Source organism: Triturus cristatus, chromosome 5_1 (assembly GCF_964204655.1).
Source record: "Triturus cristatus chromosome 5_1, aTriCri1.1, whole genome shotgun sequence".
NCBI classification, from domain to species: domain Eukaryota; kingdom Metazoa; phylum Chordata; class Amphibia; order Caudata; family Salamandridae; genus Triturus; species Triturus cristatus.
This window is the reverse complement of record NC_140587.1, coordinates 405,698,336-405,720,164: the sequence shown is the minus strand read 5'-3', so window position 1 is coordinate 405,720,164 and position 21,829 is coordinate 405,698,336. Positions and strand designations below refer to the sequence as shown.

At 52.9% G+C, this 21,829-nt stretch overlaps 1 protein-coding gene across 15 annotated transcripts in view; it reads right to left on the bottom strand.

Moving 5' to 3' along the window:
- The window catches only part of UBR5 (ubiquitin protein ligase E3 component n-recognin 5), a 2,036,132-nt gene that overhangs the window by 22,653 nt on the left and 1,991,650 nt on the right, over positions 1–21,829 (bottom strand). For all 15 annotated transcript variants that reach the window (XM_085605144.1, XM_085605147.1, XM_085605145.1 and 12 more), the window contains one exon: positions 1,180–1,265. In XM_085605144.1, the coding sequence (XP_085461270.1) occupies positions 1,180–1,265 (86 nt within the window). The remainder of the gene's footprint in view (positions 1–1,179; positions 1,266–21,829) is intronic.

The following is a 21,829-nucleotide window of genomic DNA, read 5'->3' as shown; positions in this document are numbered from 1 at the left end:
ACGTCAGCGCGCGAGGGCGGCGTCTACGTACTCCGACGACGTCATCCCGGCGATCACGATGCCGACGACGGACGCGGAGTCGCAGACGACGCCTACCGACGCGCAAGGGTACTGCTGATGAAAAATCTTTCCGGATCCAGCCTGACGCCTGGGGATATTCTAAGGTAATGAATCTAACTAACGTGTTTCTTTCAGATAGTGAGGTGCGGCTACCTTCCTCCGCCGTCGCTTTGTTAGTTTGTTGATTTACAGATTGCCAATAAATGCCTCTGTTTCCTCTCATCTACGTGAGCTTCATTGGCTTAGGGTGGAGCAAGGTATCCAATTCAAGGCTCTTTGCTATGTTTTCAAAGCAAGCGCAGAGACTGCCCCTCACCAAATCACTAACTTGATGAAGCTGAATCAGCCTGCCTGCCATTGGCGCTCCAGTAACCTCTCAGTGTGAACTGTTCCCAGGATCAAAGAAACTCACATGGGAGGTCGCTCTTTTGCGTACCTCGGACCTAAGCTCTGGAACACCCTACCAAAACATGAGAGCCTGCACTTCGCTGACCTCTTTCCGCAGACAATTAAAAATATGGCTGTTCTGAATTAGTTGGGCTTGGAGTAACCTTACTTGATGCTAAAGCGCCAGGAAACCCAGAGTGGGTAGCTGTTGCGCTATATAAGTATTTTAACATACACTACTACCAAACCTCCAACCAAAGATTTCAAATTGCTGACCACAGTCAAGCCCTCCCAGGCTCATTAGAGGGATACCTGGTGCGCAAAGGGCTACCCATCTCAATGCTACTTAGCCCAAATGCCCTAAAACCTCATCTCCGCGGAGGGACCCTTATACTCAAAATACTGATATCCCTTTGCCATAGCTGAAGTTAACATTCCAGCCCCACCGACAGACAAAACGTTGGACTTGTTACTTCCTCTAAGCCCCTAGCAAGTCTGCCTCCTAGTCCAAAACACATTTCACCAAACTATTAAATAAAAGGTCTTGAAATAAATTCACCAGACACAATTTGGGGTTATACTCTTCGATGAAGCCGTTATATTTTCCAGCACTATTTGCAAAACCTAAGCTTACAAACTACAGTAATGAAAGGGTAGGCAATAAAATAAGATCAACCATCAAAACATACAGATTAAAAAGTTCTAATTTTGGACATCTGATTACAAACTTACCAGGTCTTGCCGTTCAGTCATACTCATTTTCTCTACTATCGACCAAAACCAACGCTTGAACTGCAAAAGCTTTTCAGCATTTTCTCCTGCATTTGAGAAAGACAGTTTTTAGGTTGATGTGAAAAACCAAAGAGTTATTATATATTAAGTATACATACATATAGAAAAATGGACTATGTACATGTCTGCCATTTATGGAAGACCCACCCTGTGTACTAGTTTTTTCCCTTTTGGATATCTCTGATGAGGCCTTAGACTTGTACACTTATGACTAAGGCTTCTTTGTTTGTACACGACCACACAGATTGTTGCATTGAACTGTAAAGTGACCATTATGGAAAGATGGTATTTAGTACATTCATATATAGTGGACACGGGTCAAACACCACATTATCAGTGTTGGAAATAAACGAAGGTGGCAACAATACTTTTGATGACTGATGACTTTTTCGAAATGAGGATGGGAAAAAAAGTTTTTTTTTTAAATTACAAAGCACAATTTGAAGGTTTTGTACACATTGAATTCAGTCACTGTGCTTCTGAATTCACTGTTTGGATAAAATGTAAGGAAGGGATGGAAAATCCTATTCCCACTTGTACGAGGCTGGCATAGTATATAGTGCACACTTATTTAAGTGATGCACCTTGCAATCATCCAGGCAACCCTTATGGTGATTTTAGTGGTCTTTGATAATCATAGAAAGCTCTCAAAGTGGTAGATGTGGAGAGCAGCCTTCAGGTGTAGGTTGAAGGAGTGTTAAGCAGTTTGTTTTACCAGTTAAATGTTATAGTGTAAGTACAATGAAAAAGAACCACACAGTGTTTATATGAAAATACTTCCATTTGTTACACAACACTCACTAACACATTGGTATGTGTCCTACTCGGAGATATCAATCAATCAGGGATTTGTGAAGCGCACTACTCACCCGTGATGGTCTCAAAGTGCTGGGAAGGGGGGGGGGGGGGGGGTGAGAGGGTATTGGGTATCGAAACAATACACAAGAATGCCTCAAATGCAATCAGGTAAGTAGCACAAAATACAGTGGAGACCAAACCATAAACTAAAAAAAGTGGAATTCGAACTGCAAAGGGGAACAAGCCTTGGACCAGAAGACCCAAAGGAGCCGGGGACACAAGGAACCACCCATGGTAAGTATCCGGGAACCCCATGGATGCTGTGTGCAGAATAGGTGACTAATGGAAGTCAATGGAGAAGTCGCAGTTGCAGTTTTGCAGGAGAAGGACCCCAAAGAATTCCCTTAGAGGATGGAAGGTTGGAAAGCCACCCCACCCATGGATGCCGCTGAAACCAGGTCACCTTCCTACACCACTCAACTAGAGAGAAAAAACACATGTCATATCTGAAGTAAGGACATTAACCATTCACTGAAAGCCCTTAGAATTATTTTTTTATATGGACACACATTGCAGATTTGCTATCTCTTGAGAAAACCTCATTCATCATCTGGATCCAGGAGTACGAGTTACTTACCTTCGGTAACGATGTATCTGGTAGAGACGATTCTAGCCGCAGATTCCTTAACGTAGAATTATCCCCAGACGTGAGGCTGGATCCGGAAAACTTTTTATGCCCAGCATCTCTGCGCGCCTGGGGGCTGTACCACACGACTCCGCCCGACGCCCTCCGCGGGCGTGATGTCAGCGAGGTCACATAAGCCCACCCCTGCGCTGACGTCAGTTTGCTTCGGAGAACTTTTCCGCGTCACAATGCGGAGCCATCACAACAAAACTGAGGAGATCACGGGAACAGTGTGCGAAAAACCCAAGAAACAAAAGAGAGGAAACCAAAAGGTGAGAAAACATCACCAGGTGGCACCAAGGCAACAGAAGGCGACAACAGCAGGCCAGAGCAGGAAAAGAGCAGAGCACCACTCTGAGGAACAAGAGCGCAAGCCAAGGCGAGAGCACTAAGTGGCAGTAAAGCACTAAGTGGCAGTAAAGCACCAGAAGGCCCGAGCAGCAAAGCCAGAGCAAGAAAAGCGCAAGCACCACTCCGTGGAACCATCTCGCAAGCCAAGGCGAGAGCCACCCTGGAGGCACAGGCATGTGAAAGCGCCGTGACCGAAAGAGAGAGGGACTGCAACCACCACCACAAAGGGAAGGGCCACAAGTCCGGAATAGGGGAGCAACAACAATCCACCCCCAAACTCACTGCCAAGGATGGCCACACCTCCTGACACGAGTAGGAGCTCAGAGGATAGGTAAACCATCTGCAGACTACAGTGCCAAGGAGGGCCATAACCACTGAAAGGAGTGGGTCAAAGGACAGGAAAAGAACCCCCAACGAAGAAAACCAGGTGGGGATCAGAAACTCTAACAGCAGAGGGAAAGAGCAAAAGAAGGCCCACACGTCAGAGAAAAAACCATCCGGAGGGATGACTGACTGAAAGAAAACAAAGAAGACACTCACAGAAGACAAGCCACCCAGAGGAAAGCGACTGCAGAAACCCAAGCAGAGGGTCCTCGCAGAACAGGGAGGAAGGGCGGGTCGTGAAGGAATCTGCGGCTAGAATCGGCTCTACTAGATACATCGTTACCGAAGGTCAGTAACTCGTACATCTGATAGAGACTACTAGCCACAGATTCCTTAACGTAGAATAGATACCCTAGCCATACCCTGAAAGGAGGAGGGCCTGCGAGAGCGCCTCCCCACTAGGAGAGACACAGGGCCCCAGCAGTGGACATGTCACAAGGACCAGAAGGGAAGGGCCAGGATAACCTGAGCCCAACCAAGGGAGACTACCCAACACCCCGCAGGGGCAGAGAGCGCCAGAAAAGCCTCAAGGAACACGGGAGAGAAGGTAGAACCGGAGGCAGGGCCCACTGTAATAACACATACACAGTGACAGAAAATAGCCGAATACACCTCAGACGCAAGCAGTGGGCAAGGCAGGGATGGCTCCACCGCCAAAAGCGCAGACAGAGAGAAAGGCACAAGGGAATACATCAAAGGCCACAATGGTGTATGAGAATAAACAGGCCTGCACTGGCATGCACAGCCAGCAGCAGACAACACCGCGGAACGGTGCACCCAGGACAAGCTAGACGCCAGCCGAAGGCAGAGGTCAGGAAGGACCAGGACCCACCCCAAGGGAGGGGCCGCACACACAGACCCACGAATGAAGTGGAACCAGGCAGAAAGAAAGACAGAGGACGGACCAATCCATCCACCAGAACACCACAGAGGACCAAAGCGGACAGAAGCGCAAAACCGCTACAACGCGATGCCGCAGACAGCAGGCCAGACTAGGCCAGCGACACAGCAATTCCAGAAGAAGGAAGCAAGAAGATCGCACCTGCGACCTACCGTGACGCCACGGAGAGCAGAGGCCCAGCGGGTGACCACCCCCCCAGCACATTAAAGAGAGCTACATAATAGGTACCATTACCCCACATAGGGCATGTTACGTCCCAAGAACAAGGGAACCCTCTTAGGAAAATGTTTCCGCAGCAGAGAAAGACAGACAACAGAAAGACCTGCGGAGAAAACCGCAGACGGCTTGTCAATCAGCCAATAAAGATTACACTGTAGGCCTAATCTCAGGGCCTGCACGGCTTACCAACAGCCAAACCACAAGTCAAAACAGGGCTGGACCAGCAGCCAACAGCACCAAAGTCCTAACAAAAGGACCTGAAGGCACATGAACCACACAGAACACACAACCGGGGCGACGTGCTACAAGGCCCCAGCAAAACAACGGAAGAACACCTCCGAAAACACAGACCGACTCACAGATCACTGAGAAGGAGGATGAGGAGGAGGAAGCCCCGCAAGAAACCTCTGCATGGCAGAATCCGCTGGGGCATGGAACAAAAGATTGCCATCAAAGGGAAGGTCCAACAACCGTTCCCTCACGTTCTCCGGCAACACACTATCCCGTAGCTAGGCATGTCGACGAAGGGCCACCGAAGACGCCATGGTACGACCAAGCACGTCCGAAACGTCCAGAGCCGAGAGAGGAATAAAGGCCGCCTGGTAGAGGGGGGGGGGGGGAGGGAAAGAGATCGGGTCATGCGGCGCAGGACGGTGGAGGTGCAGAAGTGGCTGGGGCACCGGGTCCCCCGTGGCGGGCCGCCCCCAAAAGAGACGTGTGGTGCGAAGCCACAGAGGGAAGAAGCAGTTCCCGACCACCAGAACCCTGATGGAGGACCTCCAGAAGATGATCCGTGGGAAAATGGGCAGCCTGTTCGCCCATGCGCAAGATACCCGCCGCGTGGAACAGCCCGAGTGAAGGCAGCACCGGCCTCCGTAGGGCCCCACGGTGGGGAAAGCAGTTCCTCTGTGGGCGACGGGCGCAAGCTGAGGCGGCCGTCCCCCAACCCAAACGGAGAAAGGAAACGCCAAGCCCAGAAAGGAGGAAGGGGGACCGAGGAATGGGGAACCTGAGGTCCTTCCGTTGAAGACTGCGGGTGCGGCGACGGCGAATAGCCGTCCTTGGAAGACGCCGGGGAAAATTCCACGACGCAGCGGCCCATCTCTGGAGAAGATGAAACCAACAACCGCCGAACCTCTGGAGAAGAGGGGGCATCTGAAGATGAGTCAAAGACCCGACGCCTGCCCGGCGCCGTAGAGTCCGCGACCGCTTCAGGTCAACGTCGACCGGTGCCGAAGGAGACGCCGGAACGACCTCCGCCACAATGCGCGGCGCGACCTGGGTTGGTGCCGGGGCGACTAAGGAACGGCGCCGAAAAGGCGTCGACTCGACCTCCGACAAGGCAGCCGACTGCGTGGAGGGACGAGGGGGGGCCCGGGGACACGCCCCGACCCCTAGCTGGACCCTGCGGTGCCGCCAGGGCCAGCAGCTGCTGGCGCCTGAGCGACGTCACCTCGGCCTCGGACAAGGCCGCCGCCTGCCCAGAGGACCAAGGGGAACTCGAGGACACGCCCCGGCAACCTCCTGCGACACCACGTGGGCCCACACGGGGTTTTGCAGCGGGGCAGAGGTGCCGTGGTCCGAAGGACCGCACCCAGACGGCACCACATCCTCCGAATCTGGATCCGAACCTATCGGCGCCGGGGCTAGAGCCGCCAGCGACGCCGCAGAAGTCGCCGCACGTGGCAAGGGATCCGCAGACTTCCCAGGAAGAGAAGGAGGAGAAGGAAGAGCCAAAGTGGCCTGCAAGGCCGCCGCATAGGCCTCCATCTGGGCTCTGGTAGCCCCAGCGCCGGGGAACGGCGGATGGGGTGTCGACGCGCGGGCCGCACCACCTGCAGAGAACCCACGCCCCCAACAGGCAGGGGACCTGGCCTCGGGGACAAACTGCGACACTTAACAACAGGTGAGCGACGCCCTTGTGGCCTGGGAGGTGGACGATGCCAGTCTTGAAGCCATCCGCGGGGGTCGGACGCGGCGACGCCGACGACCTGGTCATGCGCACCGAAAGGAGCTTCATCCAGCGCTCCCGCCGGGACTTCGGCTTCATTTGCTGACACGCCTCACAATCTGTGGAGTCATGGTGCTCCCCCAAACACCACATGCAGATGGGGTGAGTATCCGTCGCCATCTGGCGCAAGCAAGACGAGCACATCTTCAAGCCTGAAGGCATTTTCACACTATTCCCAAGAAAAACACTGAAAAAGGAGGCCTAAAACAGGCCAGGAATACGATCCGGGTCCGCGTTACATGCGGAAAAGAAGAAATCTGACGTCAGCGCACCAGGGTGGGGCTTATGTGACCTCGCTGACTTCATGCCCGCGGAGGACGTTGCGGCGGAGTCGCGTGGTACAGCCCCCCGGCACGCAGAGATGCTGGGCAAGTAAGTTTTCCTGGTCCAGCCTCATGCCTGGGGATAATTCTATGTTAAGGAATCCGCGGCTAGTAGTCTCTATCAGATAACTGCAAATATCAACAGGTAGGAGTCACATAGCAACAGAGGCTTTGTAATGACCAACCTCAATATGCATATTTTCTGAAACAAAGTACCCTAACAGGCCCTTAAGTAACAATTTGATTGTACAAGCGATCAAAGCAAACAGTTAATTGATGGTACACATTCGAGTTAACCAAAATGTCTAGTTATATTTTACATTCTGCGAGTGGAAAATATTTTTCACAAGCGTGTCATATCACAGAGGAACAGAGAGCAAAGTGGGTTGAAAAAATGTCCAACGAGAGAAGGAATTTAAACAAGAATAATTGTGTATAGATGTGAAACATCACTGCAACATACTTGTAGGGGTAAAAAAAGTTAATATTTCATTATTTCAGTTATGCAGGAAAAAAGTTTGTACCAGTTCTTGAATTACAAAAGAGGTGTACAGTCTCATATGTATTATTTTTTGTTTTACAACCAAAACTCAGAGAAAATTTTACAAAGGGAGGGCAAATAACTGCAGGAAAGGGGACTGCGATGACAACATATCAGTCTCTACCCATGGGATTAATTAATGGGTCCTCCTTTTCCCTCGTCAATGTAGCTGTGTTTCAACCCTGCATTTAAGGATATCCTCAAGGCATACAGAACTGGCATAGTCAATTAATCATGTTCTCCCAGGTGTCATCATCTAAGCCTCATGCACCTTCTGCAGTCTCTGACTGCCATCTGAATACTGGGGCAAGGAGTCGGGAATATGATGTAGTATCTGGTTTAGGAGTGGCATCACTATTACTCTTGTTTGACAATTTTGGAATGGAATTTTGTGTGACCTTGTGCCTTAGAAATTGCTTTCTTAGCCTTTTGTGTCATAGGTGTTCCGGTTTCTTTGTCTGGAGAGATTGTCCTCTTCTGATTCATGTGACATAGCAAAAATATAACCAGTGTCAGGGGTGGTATTTATTTTCTTTTGTCTATAATCTTGCGTTCCTTCTAATGCAAAGCACTTATCTTTGTTCTTGGCTCTGAGACTACTGGTGTTAACATATTATTAAGATGTTGAGCCTCATTGCAGACTTTATTTTCAAGGCTGTTCTTCCTCAGGCATTGGGGTTTATTTTCAAAGTCTTTCTTTCGCTCCCAGTCGACGCTGTTTGAGGACATACTTTGAAGTCGATGCTCCTTCTACAGTCTGTATTCCCTTTGGGGACAATTTAGTTCTTTGTGTCTTTTCTCTTCCAAGTTGGAAGCGCGTCGATCTTCATCTAGGTCAATTATCCTGCAAAGGTTGGTGTTATCCCCATTTCAGCATCACTCTGAAATTATTTGCAACTAAAGTATTTGACCATTGCACAAGTTACAAACCCAATGCAGACTAGCCTGTGCCAATTTCAAAGGACAATTAGGCAAAATTGAAAAAAGACATGCAGTCTGGAGCCTTCACAGCGAAACGGCGATGGCCATCAAAGGAGATACAGGTGCTGCATGCATGACAGAGAAAGGCAAACCCGCCTGTGCTGAGTGCAAATCCAGTCACTCAGAGATACTGGGAACACCATTAACCCTGACTCACCAAATTACTGGCTTGATGCTGTTATTGCGTGAGCTGCAGCATCAAGCAGCTAGATTCCAGTGGGCCACTAGTGGGGTTTATTTTTGTCCACAACTCCTCTACTCACAGCTAGTACTACAAAATTAATCAAACATTGGGAGTGAACCAACTGATTACTAAAAGCCCTCAGGCTATCCCACATGCAGTGACACAGATAAATACGCTTGAACGCCACTGGCAATGTTTTGGCTTGGTGAATGTTATACCCTGAGTGGAGCTGCTGACTGAAATCACACTTGGTTTTCTTTTCCCTGTACGTCTAACATATCACAATGGCATTTTCTTCAGCCCTTTAGACATTTCATAGCATTGATCTGAAAATACTCCATATAGTAAGACGGTCAGACTGTGAACATCAAATTTGAATTGCAACTAGTATATATCCTGGTACGCTCCTGAGATATTGCACTTTTGTAGCTCCATTCCAAATGTCCTTTTCCGGGAACGGAAAGTAGCAGGAATAGCAACCACAGCCTACTTCTGGTGCCAGAACCTGCTCTATGGTTCATTTGGCCAAGAGAGACCTGACTTCCTCCTGAAGCAAGTTCAGGTGGTCATCTGTCGGCTGAAAACCCCTTCTGTTGCCACGAAAGGGGCGAAAAGCAGACAAGGAAGGGTGGTCACAGAGAGGCCCAAGGACTTGCTCGCAGCACACAAGTCCTTAAAGTGGTCTGCCCAGTGAGTCACTGGTATCAAGCCCACAACGAATTGTTAACTTGGCCGCATCTCTCTAGTCGGATACAGCTTGGAACAGGTAGCCCAGGTCTACTGTGGGACCCATGGCAGCACTTGCACAACCGTTTCTCACAAGGAGTGGGCGTAACGGCCCAATAGCATGCAGTGTTCACTGACCGCAATGCAAGGCCGGTGGAAGAAAATATCTACTTGTTCCAACTATCCAGTCTATTGGATTCCCTGTTCAGGGGTGCGGAAGGGAATGCGCCTTGTGAGATAAAGGCTTGGACCACCAAGCTCTCGGAGTAGGGTGGTTAGTGAGGAATTTTGGGTCGCCAGGTGCAGAGAAATGGCAGCAGGCGTTTATCCTATTCACAGGGGCCCCTGTGTTGGGCTTGGGTCAAGTTCCCAGAAGGAAATCAATAAAGGCCTCGTTGAAAGGCAGGAGGGGTTCCGAGGAGGAGACACTCAGCTGTAGGAAGTCTGTCAAGATATTCATCTTGACTTCAACAGAAGGGAGCTGAAGGTCCAGGACCTCGGCTGCCCTTCTCAACACCATAGCATATGAAGCTCCCTCCTCCGCAGCCACGCTAGGGGAGAAAGCAAGCCAGAATCTGGGGTAATATTCAGACCACTGGCCTCAACCACTTCCTCATACCAGTCCAATTTGTGCTCAGGCTGGTCTTGTAAAAGGTCCAGCGACCTCTCCCAATACTCCTCATTCCTCGCCCCTCAAAATAAGGATGAGGAATCGACCTAGGAACCATCGGTGGCGTCGGTAGGCACCGATCCTGCTCTGGGTCATCGGGAATAAGGATGGCACTGCTGCCACATGGGGGCGGCGTCGGAAGTCTCAGTGCCATAGCCCTCTACGGATCTGAGCTGACTGGCGCAGAAAGAAAAGAGCTGATATTAGCGCTCTGGGGTGCGCCTATATAGGCATTGCGCTCGTGACTTTCGGCACAGACACTGCCACTACGCAGAGCCAAACACCACCACCTACCGGTGCAAGGATACTGCTCACCAAAAGATTCCGGATCCAGTCTGACGCCTGAGGAATCTTCTAAGGTAAGGAATCTGCAGCTAGAAGTCTCTATTAGATCTAAGACTTCAAAGAAAAACAAGTTGCATGTTTCCAGACTCACCACGAGACTGCATAGCACGTGTTCTGCAAAACATGCTGAAAAACATACTTAATTGACCCAACTTCACCCTCCATTTCACCTTTTTCATCACTTTTCTTAGATAAGCCTACAAACTAAAGGCATGAAAAATAAAGATGTACAATTTACCTTCAAAATCAAACTAAAGTCTCTCATCACCTCTGTAGGAAGGTGGATATCTGACTGTGCTTACCCCCAAACCTTTTTGCCTAGTGTCTAGCTGGATTTTCGACTTAGTTGGCCTGAGATCTCAGGCTGTCTGCTCTCTCTTTAAAATGGACTCCATGTACCCTAGGTACATTCCCAATTGGTTAGGATCACCTTATTGGACCCTGTACAGTGTACCCTAGGTACCCAGGGCATAGGTGTACCCTAGGCCTACCAGGGGCTGCAGCATGTATTATGCCACCCCTGGCCTGGCCTTCCAATCAGACACAACTGGCTGATCACTCAGCTGGGGCAAGGTCGTGTAATCACCCCTTGCTTAGATATAGTATACCTATATCTACCCTTAAAATAGACACATGTGTACCTGTGAGCCACTCCTATGGCAGGCCTTAACAAACCTGGAGGCAGAGTGCTTGGTAACATGTGAGATGGTGCTCTAGCATGAGCTGAGCCTGTCTGCAGCTTTCGGAACCATGTCCTTATAGCTGTTTTATGATATAGCTAGGCTTTCCTGTTTCCAGTTTCTATTTTTGGGAAATTCTGGTGGTGTTTTTTCAGTGTTTTCCAGTGATTTCAAAACCTCAACAAAAAAAACAGTGCTTTTCAGTGGTTACTCCTTTTCGCACCACAAAAAACAACTGAAGAACAAGTTACTTACCTTCGGTAACGATGTATCTGTAAGAAACATTAGTTAGTTAGATTCCTCACCTTAGAATATCCCCAGGCGTCAGACTGGATCCGGAAGATTTTTCGTCAGCAATACCCCTTGCGCGTCGCTAGGCGTCGTCTGCGGCTCCGCGTCCGTCGTCGGCGTCGTGCGCCGGGATGACGTCGTCGGAGTACTTAGACGCCGCCCTCGCGCGCTGACGTCAGTTCTTGTACATAGCCTTCCGCGGCAGGAACGCAGAGCCATGCAAAGACCGACACTGGTGCCAAAAATAAAATCTAGGGCCCTGAAAGGGATAGCCTTAACCCTAGATGTCAGTTCGCAGAACGGGGAGGATGGGAGGGTCGGTGAGGAATCTAACTAACTAATGTTTCTTACAGATACATCGTTACCGAAGGTAAGTAACTTGTTCATCTGAAAGAAACACGTTAGTTAGATTCCTCACCTTAGAATAGATACCCAAGCAATACCATCCCCGGTGGTGGGTCTGCGAACCAAGATCACACCAGAAAGTCATGGAGGACAGAACGGCCAAAGAAGCCATCCCTCCGGACTTGGCTGTCAAGGCAATAATGCCTGGCAAACGTGTGTAGCGAAGCCCACGTCGCCGCCTGACAGATGTCCTGCAAAGGGACTCCCCGTCCCAAGGCAGTAGTAGCCGCCGTGGCCCGAGTAGAATGGGCGCGCAGCCCAACAGGAGGGTCCTTTTTAGCCAAGGAATAGCAGATTTGTATACACAAAACGACCCACCGAGAGATGGTTCGTTTGTGCACAGCTTTCCCCTTCTTAGCGCCCACGTACCCAACAAAAAGCTGGTCGTCCACCCGGAACTGTTGTGTGCGGTCCAGATAAAAGGAGAGCGCACGTTTTGGGTCCAGACGGTGGAGCCTCTCTTCCTCTTTGGAAGGATGCGGAGGCGGAAAGAAGGTGGGCAAGGTGACAGACTGCCCAAGGTGAAATGGAGTCACCACTTTAGGAAGAAAGGAGGGACGAGGCCGAAGGACAACCTTGTCCGGATGAACAGACAGAAAAGGAGGCTTTGAAGATAAAGCCTGGAGCTCACTCACCCGTCTAGCCGAGGTGATGGCTACCAGAAAAGCAGTCTTTAGAGTTAGAAGACGAAGAGGACAATTGTGAAGCGGCTCGAAGGGAGCGCACATCAGGAATGTCAAAACCAGATTCAAGTCCCACTGAGGCATCACAAAAGGGACAGGAGGGAACGTGTGTGTAATGCCTTTGAGAAAGCGTGTAACCACAGGGGACTTGAAAAGAGAAGGCTGATCAGGAAGCCGCAAGAAGGCGGAGATGGCAGCAAGATAACCTTTCAGGGTGCCCAGGGCAGAGCCCTGCCGGGCCAGAGAAAGAAGGAAGAGGAGAACCTCAGAAAGAGGGGCGGAAAGGGGATCCACAGCCTTTGCTGTGCACCATGCCACAAATTTGTTCCACCGGCAGGCGTATACCGACTTTGTGGAGGGACGCCTGGCTGCCAGAATGATATCACAGACTTCAGGAGGCAAGTCAAATGGCATCAACTGCCGCCGCTCAATCTCCACGCATGGAGGTGGAGGCTGGACAGGTTCGGGTGGAGGACCGTCCCCTGCTGCTGCGACAGAAGATCCTCCCGAAGGGGCAGACGTATCGGGGGATCGGTCAACAGACTGAGTAGCTCGGGATACCAGTATCTTCGTGCCCAATCCGATGCCACCAAGATGACTTGGGCCCGGTCGTGCCTGATCTGCTTCAGCACTCTGGGCAGAAGTGGTATAGGCGGAAAGGCGTACAACAGACCGCAACTCCACTCGTGACGAAAAGCGTCGCCGAGCGAGTGCCGCCTTGGAAATTCCAACGCGCAGAACTGCTGACATTGCGCGTTCTCTTCGGTGGCGAATAGATCTAACCAAGGCTCTCCCCACTGCTGAAAGAGGCCTTGCGCCACTTCGGAGTTCAGACGCCATTCGTGATCCATCATGCACCGGCGGCTGAGTTCGTCTGCTCTGGCGTTCAGAGAGCCTGCCAGATGTTGAACCACCAGGGTGACGTCCTGGTGTTCCAGCCATGTCCAGAGGCGCAGAGCCTCCTGACAAAGGGTCCACGACCCCACCCCGCCCTGTTTGTTGCAGTACCACATGGCGGTGGTGTTGTCCGTGAACACCTGCACGACACTTCCCCTGACAGAGGGAAGGAAGGCTTTCAGTGCAAGCCGGATCGCTCTCAACTCCAACAGGTTGATGTGGAGACGAGACTCCGCCGGAGACCAGAGGCCTCTGATCTCCGCCTCTCCCATATGGCCACCCCATCCCAGGAGGGACGCATCCGTCACTACGACATGCTCTGGTTGGGGAAGGGAGAGGCTCTTGCCCTTGACCCACTCGCGGTCCGTGAGCCACCACTGCAACTGTTGTGCAGTGCCCTCCGAGATCAAGACATGGTCGGACAGGTTGCCGTGATGCTGGGCCCACTGAAACTTCAGGTCCCACTGCAGAGCCGGCATGCGCCGCCTGGCGTGATGCACTAGTAGGATGCAGGAGGCCATCAGCCCCAGAAGCCGCAACACTAGCCTGACCGAAACCCGGGATAGAGGCCGAAAGATGGGAATCAGGGCCCGTATATCCCGGACCCGCTGTTCCGGTGGATGGACCCGGAACCGCGCCGAATCGAGAACCGCTCCGATGAAGAGGAGCTCCTGAGAGGGACTCAGGTGTGACTTCGGCACGTTGATGGAAAACCCCAGCAAATGCAGGAGATCCGCCGTAGTCTGGAGGTGGGAGACGACTGCCTGGGGCGAGCCCGCCTTCAACAACCAGTCGTCGAGATAGGGGAAGACTGGAACCCCTGATCTGCGCAGATGAGCTGCGACCACCGCCATCACTTTCGTGAACACCCGAGGGGCACTGGTGAGGCCGAAGGGGAGCACGGTAAACTGAAAGTGCTCTTGGCCCACCGTGAACCGCAGGTAACGCCGGTGGGCCGGCAGGACGGGGATGTGGAAATAAGCGTCCTGCAAGTCCAACGCTACCATCCAGTCTCCAGGGTCTAGGGCAGCTAAAACCTGAGCCAACGTTAGCATCTTGAACCTTTCCTTTCGGAGGAAGGCATTGACGTTCCGGAGGTCCAAGATAGGGCGTAGGCCCCCCTTGCCCTTCTTGGGAACCAGAAAGTAGTGGGAATAACAACCACGACCTACTTCTGGACTCGGAACGCGCTCGACGGCCCCCTTGGCCAAGAGAGCCGAAACTTCCTCGCGGAGAAGATCCAAATGATCCCCCGAGATACGGTGGTGCTGCGGTGGCATGGCTGGAGGGGTCGTCTCGAAGGGGAGGGAGTAGCCCCTTCGGACGATTTGCAGCACCCACCTGTCCGATGTTATGGACCGCCAGTGGAGCAGGTGATGGCGAACTCTGCCGCCCACTGGCGTGGTATGGGCCTGAAAGCTCGGACTAGGAAGGCTTTGAGGCGGATGCTGCCGGGGTGGATGTGGGCTGACCACGTCGGCCTCCATTTCCGCCACGGCAGAAGCCACGTCCGCGACCGCGCGCAGGTTGGTTCTGCGGCTGGTGGCTTTGCGGACGTGAGGAGGCGCCCCTTCCTTGGCCACGAAAGGGGCGAAAAGCGGAGGTGTGCGCCCGCGGAGCCGCGAGGCCCAAGGACTTGGCCGTAGCCCGGGAGTCCTTAAAGCGGTTCAGCGCACTGTCCGCCTTCTCACCAAACAGGCGAGTGCCATCAAAGGGCATGTCCATGAGGGTTGTCTGGACATCCCCGGAAAATGACGTGGACCGCATCCAGGCGTGGCGGCGGAGCGCCACCGTGGTGGAAATTGCCCGACCCAGCGAGTCCGTGGTGTCAAGCCCACATCGTATGGCGTGCCGTGCTGCATCCCTCCCATCGGCCAAAGCCTGGGTAAGACGCGTCCGGACCTCCTCCGGACACAGGGGCAGCACGTCCTCCACCGTATCCCACAGGGAATGGGAATAACGGTCCAAGAGACAGGCGGTATTTAAGGACCGCAGGCCCAAACTAAGGGACGAAAACAGTTTCTTGCCGAACTGCTCGAGTCTCTTGGAATCCCGATCCGGCGGAGCGGTCGGGAAGGAGGATTGGGAAGTAGAGGCCTGGATAACCAGACTCTCGGGGGTGGGGTGTTGGGACAGGAAACTGGGGTCGCCCGGAGCAGGGCGGTGGCGCCTGGCAACGTTCCTGTCCACAGGAGGAACTGTGGAGGGCTTGGACCAGGTGCCCTGCAGAACGTCAGTGAGGGCCTCGTTGAACGGCAGCAGAGGCTCAGTGGAGCTTGCTGAGGTTTGAAGCACCTCAGTGAGGATGTTAGTCCTCACAGCCACGGCAGGCAACTCGAGCCCAAGGGCCTCAGCCGCCTTGCGCAGCACCACAGAAAATGCTGCACCCTCCTCCGAAGCCACGGTCGGAGGAGAAGTGAATCCAGTGTCTGGCGAGGTGTCCAGCCCACTGGCCTCCCCCAGTTCATCTGCCCAGTCCTGAGAAAGCTGTGACTGAACAGCCAGAGGGTCCTCGAACCCCTCCCAGTCGCCCCCTTCTTCCGATTCCTGATAAACAGGAGGAATGATCGGAACCGGACTGTAGAGATGGTAGGACTCAAGCGGCGTCGGATGCGGCGTCGGCGGACGCTGTGCCGGCGTCGGGTCCGGATGAGGGCTAAACCGGGGTGTCGGCGTCACAGGTGTCGGCGTCGGCGGCGCCGGTGACGGCGTCGGTGGTTCAGGCGTCGGCGCCGGTGGAGGAGTGACTAGGTCAACCGGCGTCGACTGGGGCCCAGGCAAGGGCCCCACGGGGACCTGCGGCGTCGAGACCGGAGTCGTCGACGGCGCCGGGGCCGGAGCCGCCGGCACGCGAGGTCGCCCAGTCGAGTCCGCGGGGCCCGAAGGCGCGCCAGCGGGCGTCGACGGCGGGGCCAGGCTCCTCATGGCCGAGAGGAAGGCACTGATCTCCGCCGGCGCCGCGTCAGCCCCAGGGACCGGAAGGTATGGGGGCGGACGCGGCACCTGCGGCTCCGCCGGAGCCGCGGGGGTGGAACCACCCTGACCCTCGGCCGAGTCGCGCGACCGGCGAGGGGAGTCCGAAGAGCGATGTCGCCTCTTGGACTTCTTGGAGCGTTTGGACTTACCCGACGACTTGGAGCCGGACGAGCGATGGCGTCGGCTAGGGCTCCGCGAGCGATCCTTGGACCTCCTCCTGGACCGGGATCGCGCACGACGCGGAGCCGAGTGGCGAAGCTCGAGAAGCTTGCGGGACCGCTCCCGCCTAGCCTTCGAAGTCAGGGCCTGACAGTCGTTGCACGACTCCGCGTCGTGGTCGGGGCCTAAGCAGTAGAGGCACCGGCGGTGGTGATCGGTCACCGACATCAGTCGATGACAATCCTCACAAGCCTTGAACCCAGGCATCCTACCGGCACCAGATGTCGACAGACAAGGATCAAAAATGATCAAAAAAGATTTAGTCAAAAAAGACTAAAAGGGGTAGCTCTCCCGGATCTGCGCTTACTGGCGCGGAAAAAAGAAGAACTGACGTCAGCGCGCGAGGGCGGCGTCTAAGTACTCCGACGACGTCATCCCGGCGCACGACGCCGACGACGGACGCGGAGCCGCAGACGACGCCTAGCGACGCGCAAGGGGTATTGCTGACGAAAAATCTTCCGGATCCAGTCTGACGCCTGGGGATATTCTAAGGTGAGGAATCTAACTAACGTGTTTCTTTCAGATACAGTGTTTTACCGGTTTTTATGGAACGCTTTGCTTTTATTATTGCTTTTGCCATTTTTCTTCAGAAAATGGCAGAATGAATACATTCATGAAATACTTTCCATTGTCCTTTGATTCTGCAGCTCAGATTTAACAAGCATTTGCAATGCAATTGGTCTCGCATTTATGAGAGTTTAAGCTTTTCGCATTGTAAATGACAAAGCCTTTTATTTAAGTTTTAAAAACGAAAACAAAAATACAAGGCATTGTTATTTGCAATGTCAATAGCTCAAACTTGTGTAAATGTGACACCTATTGCATTACAAATGCAGTTTGATAATAGGCCTCTCTGTGTTGAGTGCAGAGAGTTTTCAACTAATTCCCTGCCAAATAGGCAGTCAAAGCAGATTGGCTGGGAGAGCAGGAATTTGTGCAAACCTTTTGGTACCAGAAGTCAATCTAGCTACAGAGTTTTGAATCCATTACAGCGGAGCTATTTTGTGATTGAAACCCCAAAATATGCACCACAAAATTAACTACTGCTTGTGGGTGTCTGCATCAATGATGGTGTTCTGTAGAACTGTGTCGTCATAGACCACACCGTCAGTAGTGTGCAGTGGAACACAACCACTGATGCAGATGCTAGTGCGCGATTGGCTCCATGCTCTCGGCCTACTGCAACCCACTTCCCAACAGTCACTCTTCTGTACCAGAATTGAGAACAGGTTGCCCTACCCAGGGGAACTATCAGAGATAGGAAGGGGCGAAGAGTGCCAAGTATGCAACACTTTGCATGCCTTGACGCACTGGCTGAACACTCTGCCCACGAAGTTCTGTTCAGTGGAAAAGCCATGACTTTCATTCAGTGGCAACTACTGCGGAACAGGAGTGGCGGGGGGCGGTATAAAAAATAACAATAAATATCTCTTACCTGTTCACGCTGCACGCTTTTCGTCGTCCCCTGCTCTTCCTCACTCCTGGAAGCACCCAGGGGTTCATCAGTGCAAATACTGGATTTGCTGAAATCGACATTACAAATCGCACTGCGGGCTTGCCTGGAAGCAGTTCTGAGCTGCTTGGCGTCAATGCACTATCTAAGAAACTTGACCGGAATAGAGTTTGAGCGCTTTACATAGCAACAGTTGCATTACATGAGGACACATTAATTTTTGTTAGGCCGGCCAACCGAATCGGTGGTGTCCATCCCACACCGAATGATTAATTTAGCAGCCTGCTGTCCATCCAAAATCAACTGGGTCAGATCGTTCCGATTAGCTTCTGGGAGCAATGGCAACAGCTGTGCCAACAGATCCCATAGAGCAGGAGAAAAACGTCCGAGGACACAAGATGCATTGATGGAACGCAAAGCAGCACTAGTGGATGAGAAAATATGCTTTCCACAAGAGTACTATTTCCGGGAATGTCTGTCAAGAGGAGTATGAGGCAGACAATCAAAATCATGAGAAGCTGTAGCGAACTGCACCACGAAACTGCGGTCTGTCAGGTTGCGGAGGAGACAATCCAGGTTGGTGGGGGCAGGACGGTGATTGTAGGCAATAGAATAGTCCATAGGGGCACCACTATCTGGCTTAGACCAAGTCCATAACAAAATATTATGCAGTGCCTCACAAAAGGGCAATGACTCAAAACCTGCTTGGCCCGTGTGAAGAACTCAAAGGAGGGGTTGCATAGACTTTGCCACCAAAGGAAGGGACAAATGTAAAACTACAGCCGGCGGAGCTTGCCGGAGCTGAGAATGGCCGCCTAAGGGACGAGCTCCGCACTACTGACAAATCCTGCAGGAATCCTACATTACCGAAAAGAATATCACTTTACCTCATGGTGCCCTGAGTTGCAGAGACTATCCGCTGCGAAAGCGCTGCTCCCGAGGCCTGACGAAGTGGCGTGAGTTGAGTGGCAGACACGGCGGGGCAGCGAGCTGATTGGGCCGCACAGCCTCGGACTCAAGTCTACAAGACGCCCGCCGGAAGTGACACCTGGCTGGGCTGCTGAACCTGCGTGAGCCGGCCAGAGCCCTGAAGAAGCCTGCCGCACCCTCGGAGACGGCGGCCGCCTGCGGACAGCACTGCATTGCTGTCTGCGACTTATTGTCCTGACGAACAAGTTACTTACCTTCGGTAACGATGTATCTGTAAGAAACATTAGTTAGTTAGATTCCTCACCTTAGAATATCCCCAGGCGTCAGACTGGATCCGGAAGGTTTTTCGTCAGCAATACCCCTTGCGAGTCGCTAGGCGTCCTCTGCGGCTCCGCGTCCGTCGTGCACCGGAATGACGTCGGAGTACTTGGACGCCGCCCTCGCGCGCTGACGTCAGTTCTTGTACATAGCCTTTCGCGCCAGGAACGCAGAGCCATGCCAGATACCGACACTGGTGCAAAAAACGTCTAGGGCCCTGAAAGGGATAGCCTTAACCCTAGATGTCAGTTCGCAGAACGGGGAGGATGGGTGGGTCGGTGAGGAATCTAACTAACTAATGTTTCTTACAGATACATCGTTACCGAAGGTAAGTAACTTGTTCATCTGAAAGAAACACGTTAGTTAGATTCTTCACCTTAGAATAGATACCCAAGCAATACCATCCCCGGTGGTGGGTCTGCGAACCAAGATCACACCAGAAAGTCCTGGAGGACAGAACGGCCAAAGAAGCCATCCCTCCGGACTTGGCTGTCAAGGCAATAATGCCTGGCAAACGTGTGTAGCGAAGCCCACGTTGCCGCCTGACAGATGTCCTGCAAAGGGACACCCCGTCCCAAAGCAGTAGTAGCCGCTGTGGCCCGAGGAGAATGGGCGCACAGCCCAACAGGATGGTCCTTTTTTGCCAAGGAATAACAAATTTTGATGCCCAAAAGGACCCACCGAGAGATGGTCCGGTTGTGCACAACTTTCCCCTAATTAGCACCCACGTATCCAACGAAAAGTTGGTCGTCCACCCGGAACTGCTTTGTGCGGTCCAGATAAAAGGAGAGCGCACGTTTTGGGTCCAGACAGTGGAGCCTCTCTTCCTCTTTGGAAGGATGCGGAGGCGGAAAGAAGGTGGGCAAGGTGACAGACTGCCCAAGATGAAAGGGGGTCACCACTTTCGGAAGAAAGGAGGGACGAGGCCAAAAGACAACCTTGTCCGGATGAACAGAGAGAAAAGGAGGCTTTGATGATAAAGCCTGGAGCTCACTCACCCGTCTAGCCGAGGTGATGGCTACCAGAAAAGCAGTCTTAAGCGTCAGCAGACGAAGAGGACAATTATGAAGAGGCTCAAAGGGAGCGCACATTAGAAATGTGAGAACAAGATTCAAGTCCCACTGAGGCATTACAAAAGGGACAGGAGGGAACGTGTGAGTAATGCCTTTTAGAAAGCGTGTAACTACAGGGGACTTGAAAAGAGAAGGCTGATCAGGAAGCCGCAAGAAGGCAGAGATGGCAGCAAGATAACCTTTCAAGGTGCCCAGGGCAGAGCCCTGCTGGGCCAAAGAAAGAAGAAAGAGGAGAACCTCAGAAAGAGGGGCGGAAAGGGGATCCACAGCCTTTGCTGTGCACCATGCCACAAATGTGTTCCACCGGCAGGCGTATACCGTCTTTGTGGAGGGACGCCTGGCTGCCAGACTGATATCACAGACTTCAGGAGGCAAGTCAAATGGCATCAACTGCCGCCGCTCAATCTCCACGCATGGAGGTGGAGGCTGGACAGGTTCGGGTGGAGGACCGTCCCCTGCTGCTGCGACAGAAGATCCCCCCGAAGGGGCAGACGTATCGGAGGATCGGTCAACATACTGAGTAGCTCGGGATACCAGTACCTTCGTGCCCAATCCGGAGCCACCAAGATTGTCTTGGGCCCGGTCGTGCCTGATCTTCTTCAGCACTCTGGGCAGAAGTGGTATAGGCGGAAATGCGTACAACAGACCGCAACTCGACTCGTGACGAAAAGCGTGGCCGAGCGAGTGCCGCCTTGGAAATTCCAACGCGCAGAACTGCTGACATTGCGCGTTCTCTTCGGTGGCGAATAGATCTAACCAAGGCTCTCCCCACTGCTGAAAGAGACCTTGCGCCACTTCGGAGTTCAGACGCCATTCGTGATCCATCATGCACCGGCGGCTGAGTTCGTCTGCTCTGGCGTTCAGAGAGCTCGCCAGATGTTGAACCACTAAGGTGACGCCCTGGTGTTCCAGCCATGCCCAGAGGCGCAGAGCCTCCTGACAAAGGGTCCACGACCCCACCCCGCCCTGTTTGTTGCAATACCACATGGCGGTGGTGTTGTCCGTGAACACCTGCACGACACTTCCCCTGACAGAGGGAAGGAAGGCTTTCAGTGCAAGTCGGATCGCTCTCAACTCCAACAGGTTGATGTGGAGGCGAGACTCCGCCGGAGACCAGAGGCCTCTGATCTCCGCCTCTCCCATATGGCCACCCCATCCCAGGAGGGACGCATCCGTCACCAAGACATGCTCCGGTTGGGGAAGGGAGAGGCTCCTGCCCGTGACCCAATCGCGGTCCGTGAGCCACCACTGCAACTGCTGTGCAGTGCCCTCCGAGATCAAGACATGGTCGGACAGGTTGCCGTGATGCTGGGCCCACTGAAACTTCAGGTCCCACTGCAGAGCCCGCATGCGCCGCCTGGCGTGATGCACTAGTAGGATGCAGGAGGCCATCAGCCCCAGAAGCCGCAACACTAGCCTGACCGAAACCCAGGATAGAGGCCGAAAGATGGGAATCAGGGCCTGAATATCCCGGACCCGCTGTTCCGGCGGATAGGCCCGGAACTGCGCCGAATCGAGAACCGCTCCGATGAAGAGGAGCTTCTGA